General features: G+C 50.5%; 1 protein-coding gene across 1 annotated transcript; it reads right to left on the bottom strand.

Annotated features, from left to right (window-relative positions):
- Positions 1-636: 636 nt before the first annotated feature.
- LOC136172049 (uncharacterized) lies at positions 637-6372 on the bottom strand. Its single transcript, XM_065941168.1, is given in 4 exon segments — positions 637-673; positions 798-2946; positions 3655-4411; positions 4414-6372. Coding segments are annotated over 4 exon segments (4902 nt in total).
- Between the last annotated feature and the right edge of the window lie 126 nt (positions 6373-6498).

Below are 6498 nucleotides of genomic sequence, written 5' to 3'. Positions count from 1 at the left end.
GTCCACTGGGAAGTGGATTTCACCTGTAAGACCCAAACGTCAGGTCTCTGTTCCGGAGAGGAGCTCCCGCGACTCAATAAACAGTCCAGCAGATGCAATATGCAAGAGGCTTTATTGTCGGTTTGCGCAAGCCGGGCGACTCTAGTCTCCTCGGAGGCAGAGTCGCACCGTATAGCAGTGTAAGCTGACTTTTATAAGCAGAAGTCACATTGTCAGCACATCCAGTACAGTGAATGAATAACATAATGTACACCGTTGGCACATCCAGTACAGTGAATGAATAACATAATGTACACCGTTAGCACATCCAGTACAGTGAATGAGTAACATAAAAGTAACATAATGTGTATCATATGGGGTCATCTTATCTGTGAGTACAGGTGCTTGACGTCAGTTGGTTCCGGAAAACAGCAGGCTTCTTTGTGCAGTTATTGGGAAACCTATAGACGTTCCGTTTACATTTCTCTATCCTTATTTTGCAAACGGAAAATTCTGCGCAAGTGGAAAATTTACACAGGCCAGGGAATTTCATGGTGTTTTTCAGATTCTTTCATTCCCCCCTTTTCTTTGTCATTAGTTTTAATCTTAAAACTCAGGGCTCTTGTTGTTTTAACATTTGATATTGTTGGGTGAGCACTAGTGCTTGGACCACCGATAGCCTATTTTTGATGAACTGTAATAAGCGGTTTAAAATGCAAGGCCCGAAAGTAAGCAAAAGCAAGAGTATAAAAAGGGGTCCTATAAGAGTAGAGACTAGGGTAGTTATCCAGGGGGACCTGTTGAACCATCCCTCAAACCAGTTTTGTTGTGCATCTCTATCTTTTTGCCGCTGGTCTAGTCTATCTCTTAGCTTTGCCATGGAATCTTTTACTACCCCAGTATGGTCAGCATAGAAGCAGCATTCTTCTCCTAAGGCAGCACAAAGGCCTTTGTCCTTTAAAAATAGCAAATCTAGCCCTCTTCTATTTTGGAGTACCACCTCCGACAGGGAGGTAAGGGATTTTTCAAGCAGGGAAATAGAGTTTTCAATTGCTCTAAGGTCTGTATCTATGGCAAGCTGTAACTGGGCTAGCTGCTGGCCTCCTTGTATTAAGGCGGCCGTCCCGGTTCCGATCCCCACTGCAGTTCCCCCAAGTCCAAGCAAGAGAGCTAATGTCATAACCGGTTCTCTTTTCTTTCTTCGTCTATGTTCAAGAGTATCTAACAAGGCTTCTTCAGAATGGTAAAGAATACGAGGCATCACTTGAGCGAGTACACAGAAATCTTGGGTTAAGTCCATGACAGCGGCTGACACACAGGGCGTGAGTCCGGTGTTACATGCCCACCAGGTATTGTTGGGGGGGACCAGATAGTATTCTCCCGGGTCTACCGTAACAGTCTGATTGCATAGCCCGGCATGGTCAGCGGGGACCTTTCCAATACAGAGTCCTTGTCCCCCTACCTGAGGCAGAGTGAGCCTGTGTAGGCCGGGATTGTTGCATTGGTCTGGGGCCCGGGTGGTGTTGGAGAAGTTTCCCAATGTGGCCAGTCCCTCATAATAGGGGGGGCTTCCATAGATGATCTCAAACGGGGTGAGCCCGTGTGGGCCAGGGGTATTTCTGGCTCGATATAAAGCCAGTGGTAGGAGTTGAACCCAGTCTCTAGTGCCAGTCTCCAGCGTTAATTTGGTTAAGGTCTCTTTAATTGTTCTATTCATCCTTTCTACCTGTCCTGAACTCTGGGGTCTGTAGGCACAATGTAACTTCCAATCAATCCCCAATGATTTGGCCACCAACTGACTTACCTGGGAGACAAAGGCCGGACCGTTATCTGACCCGAGTACCTTAGGTAAGCCGAATCGGGGGAAAATTTCTTCGAGGAGCTTCTTGACCACAACTTGAGCTGTTTCTTTCTTTGTGGGATATGCTTCTACCCATCCTGAGAAGGTATCTATGAACACTAGCAAATACTTGTTATTATATAGGCCTGGTTTAATCTCGGTGAAATCCACTTCCCAGTGGACTCCAGGCCTATGCCCCCTGGCTCGAACTCCGGAGGGGAGTTTTAGTCTGCCAGCGTTTACTTTTGCAGAGGCCTCACAACCGTTTACAATTTGTTGTATCAGTAAGTCTCTCTGAGGGATGTAATAGTCTAATTTATTTTCATTTAGGAGGTCAGCCATTTTTCTTTTTCCCAAGTGGGTCAGTCTATGCAGGTGAGTCAAAAGTCTCTTGGCGGTGCTTTGAGGCATCACTGTTTTCCCTTGGTATATCCATCTCTTATGGACCTTGTCATAGTCCGCCCCAAGTCCTTGAAGGAAGTCTAGGTCTGCTTCACTATAAACAAGTGCCGCATCATCATCATTTTTTGATGCTGACTCGAGTGAGACAGTTAGTATTTGGGGGCCTAATGCCGCTTGTTTAGCAGTTATATCTGCCAGCCGATTTCCCCGTGCAATGGGTGTATCTCCCTTTTGGTGGCCTGGGCAATGGATTATCCCTAGTTTCCTTGGTAAGAACAAGGCTTGTAGTAAATCTAATATTTCTCTTTTATTTTTTATTTCTCTGCCTTCTGAAGTCAGCAACCCCCTCCTTCTATATATTTCTCCATGTACATGTGCTGTGGCGAAGGCATACCGGCTATCAGTGTATATGTTGGCTTTCTTACCTTCCGCCTTCCTGAGTGCCTGCGTGAGGGCGATGAGTTCGGCCCTTTGGGCCGAGGTTCCCGGAGGCAGAGCGCTGGCCCAAACGACGTTTTCTCCGTCAACTACTGCAGCCCCGGCTTTCCGCTCTCCCTCTAAAAGGTAGCTGCTCCCATCCGTAAACCAGGTGATCTCTGCGTCTGCCAGTGGTTGGTCGGTGAGGTCTTTCCTGGTTCCATGCACTTCTGCCAGGATTTGCTGGCAGTCGTGTGGGGTCCCTTCTTGGGGATCCGGGAGGAGCGTAGCAGGGTTGAGGGCGGCGGCTGGACCGAAACGCACTCGCTGCGTATCCAGCAGCAAAGACTGGTAGTGAGTCATTCGGGCATTTGAGAGCCAGCGGTCTGGAGGCTGGCGGACTATAGTCTCTACAGCATGGGGTGCAGTTATTTTAAGGGGTTGGCCCATGGTTAATTTGTTAGAGTCTTTGATAAGCGTGGCAATGGCCGCCACCATCCGTAGGCATGGTGGCCAGCCTGCCGCAACATTGTCCAATCTTTTGGAGAGATATGCGATGGGCCTCTTCCAGGGTCCTAGCTTTTGGGTTAGTACCCCCTTAGCAATCTCTTGTTTTTCGTCTACGAAGAGCTCAAAGGGCTTGGATATGTCCGGGAGCCCTAGGACTGGGGCACTCAAGAGGGCCTTTTTGATGTTATCAAATGCTTCTTGTTGGGCCTTTCCCCAAAGGAAGGGGGTGTTTTGCTTGGTTAGGGGGTAAAGGGGAGCTGCCATTTCTGCGAACCCGGGAATCCAAAGCCTACAGAATCCCGCAGTGCCTAGAAACTCTCTCATCTGGCGGGGAGTTGTTGGGGGCGGTATCTGTGATACCGTTTGTTTCCGGGCTTCTGTCAGCCATCGCTGTCCATTTTCTAGCTGGTACCCCAGATAATTCACTTTAGTTTGGCAAATTTGGGCTTTCTTTGCCGAGGCGCGGTACCCCAGTTCTCCCAGAGTCTCCAACAGGGCCCCCGTACCTTTGTTGCAATCCAGTTCCGTGGGGGCCGCCAGCAGCAGGTCATCTACATACTGCAGAAGCACCAGGGCGGGGTGTTGTGTCCGAAAGGCAGCCAGGTCTTGATGTAGGGCTTCATCAAACAGGGTGGGGCTATTTTTGAATCCTTGCGGTAGTCTAGTCCATGTCAGCTGCCCCGACAGGCCAGCTTCTGGATCTCTCCATTCAAAAGCGAACAAGGGTCGGCTTTGTGGACTTAGCCTCAGGCAAAAGAAGGCATCTTTTAAATCCAATACCGTATACCAGGTATGGGAAGGGGGTAGGGTGCTAAGCAGATTGTACGGGTTCGGCACTGTTGGGTGGATGTCTTCTACCCGCTTGTTTATTTCTCTCAAGTCCTGCACTGGCCGGTAATCTCCCGTACCTGGCTTCTTGACAGGGAGTAGGGGAGTGTTCCAGGCTGATCTGCAGGGCTCAAGGACGCCCAGCTTGAGGAGCCGTTGTATATGGGGTCTGATTCCCTTGTAAGCCTCCTCAGACATGGGGTACTGTTTCACCGAAATGGGGGTAGCCGAGGATTTTAATTCAACGACAATGGGCGGCTGTCCCATTGCTAGCCCCGTTCCTGCAGTCTCTGCCCAGGCTAGAGGGTACTTCCGTATCCAGTCTTGGATGGGACCCATTGGCAAGGTTTTGGACTCTAATAATTTGTATTCATCTTCTAACTTTATGGTCAAAATTTGAAGGGGGCCCCTCCGGGTCCTGTAATGGAGGCCCCCTTTTCATGAAACTGAATTTGGGCTCCACCTTTAGAGAGAAGGTCCCTCCCCAACAAGGGGAACGGACAGTCCGGAACATGGAGGAAGGAATGAGTCACCTTACCGGAGGCCAGGTGCACCTTCCGTTCAGTAGTCCATCGGCACAGCTTTCCTCCTGTAGCTCCTTGTACCCACGCGGTCCTGGTGCTCATGGGTCCGTTGGTCTGGGTTAATACAGAGTGCTGAGCTCCTGTGTCCACCATAAAGGTCACTGGCTGCCCCCCTATTTTTAATGTTACCCGGGGCTCAGGGGGGGGCTCCTGGCCCTGACTGTCCTAATCTTCATCCAAGGACAAGACCTTGGAGGATTCTCTTCGCAAATCCCGTGGTTTCTTTGGGCATTCTTTTATCCAGTGGCCTCTTTCTTTACAGTAGGCACATTGGTCACGGTCTATTCTCGGTTGCCTATTGCCTCCCAACCTATCTCTCCTTCCTGGCTCTGACCTAGGCTGAACTACGGTGGCCAAAATTCTGCTCAACTCTCTGTTACGCCTTTTTTCTCGTTTCTCTTCTTTTTCTTCCTGTTCTTTTCTCAATCTGTCCTCTCTCTCTTCTTGCACTTTCCTAAGCCTTTCTGCTCTTTCTTCTGGAGTTTCTCTCTTATTGTAAATCCTTTCTGCTTCTCTCATTAGATCCTGCAAGCTATAATCTTGAAGTCCTTCTAACCTTTGTAATTTATTTCTAGTGTCCGGCGCTGACTGCCCTATGAAGGCCATGGAGACATTTCCCCTATGCTCGGGGCTACTAGGATCGAAAGGGGTATACATACGGTATGCCTCCATGAGCCTTTCAAGGAAAGCTGCCGGGGTCTCCTCCGGTCCCTGTGTTACTGCTCTTACCTGGGCCAAATTGGTGGGGCGTCTCCCGGCTCCCTTGAGACCCGCAAGGAGAACCTGGCGATAGAGACGGAGCTGCTCCCTACCGGCAGGGGTGTTGTAGTCCCAGTCCGGACGCGTCAGGGGGAAGGCTGCGTCAATTTCATTTGGAAGGGGAGTAGGGGCCCCGTTGGGCCCGGGCACGTTTTTTCTTGCTTCCAGGACAACTCTCTGTCTCTCTTCTACGGTCAGCAGAGCCTGCAAAAGCTGTTGACAATCATCCCAGGTGGGCTGATGGGTTAGTAAGATGGACTCAATTAACCCCGTGAGGGCTGTTGGATCTTTAGAGAAGGGTGGGTTATGAGTCTTCCAGTTATACAAATCAGAGGCCGAGAATGGCCAGTATTGGACTTGGTTTCCTGGTCCCCCCACAGTCCTCAAGGGAAATAACTGGGACCTCCATTCTCCCGACCCTCCCTCTCCCTGATCTCTTCGTTGGCGCAACCGGGAGGCGACGGGGGATGAAGTATTAATCTCCCCGCTGGTCGCCGCTGGGCCGGTGGTGTCAGGGGAGCGGGCCTCAGGGGAGGCGGACGGGGGCGGCCTGGCCAGAGAACCTGGTACTGGAGGGGGTTGATAGGGAGGGGGAACTTCAGACAGGAGATCAATTAGAACTGGATCTTCCGGCGGGATGACTGGTTTCGTTTTGGCAGTCAATTTTTCTTTTTCTAAAATGGGGTAAAGAGAGGACTGGGCTGGTGGGGCCGTGGGTATATCGGCACCGGGAATCTTCGGCTTTTCTGCCACGAAAGGTGCCACCCAGGATGGCGGGTCCTGGGCCAGACTCTCCCAGGTAATTATGTAGGGGACTTGGTCAGGGTGTCCATGAAGTCCTGTGTCAAACACCCATTCTTTGATCTGCAAAATACAATCAATGTTAAAACTGCCCTCCTGAGGCCATCCCACATTGAAGGCTGGCCACTCGGAGCCGCAAAGGGTTTGCCACTTTTTCCTCCTGATTTCTACTGACAGGTTACTGGCTCGTCCTTTGACGTCCTTCCAGTGCTCTAGAGTCAAACTTAGGGGGGTAGTTAGTCTGGGTCCCATGCCGGAGGGAAGGGGGACACAAAAGTACACCAACACACAGACAGTACAGACACACAGAATGCAGACCAGAAGCCGCGCGGCACAGTATCGGCGCCAAAGTTCAACTAAAGAATCAGACGGGGGCAG

The sequence above is a fragment of the Muntiacus reevesi genome, chromosome 7, assembly GCF_963930625.1.
Source record: "Muntiacus reevesi chromosome 7, mMunRee1.1, whole genome shotgun sequence".
Taxonomy (NCBI): Eukaryota; Metazoa; Chordata; class Mammalia; order Artiodactyla; family Cervidae; genus Muntiacus; species Muntiacus reevesi.
Note: the sequence above shows the minus strand (reverse complement) of the source record. Positions and strands in the feature narration are given on the sequence as shown.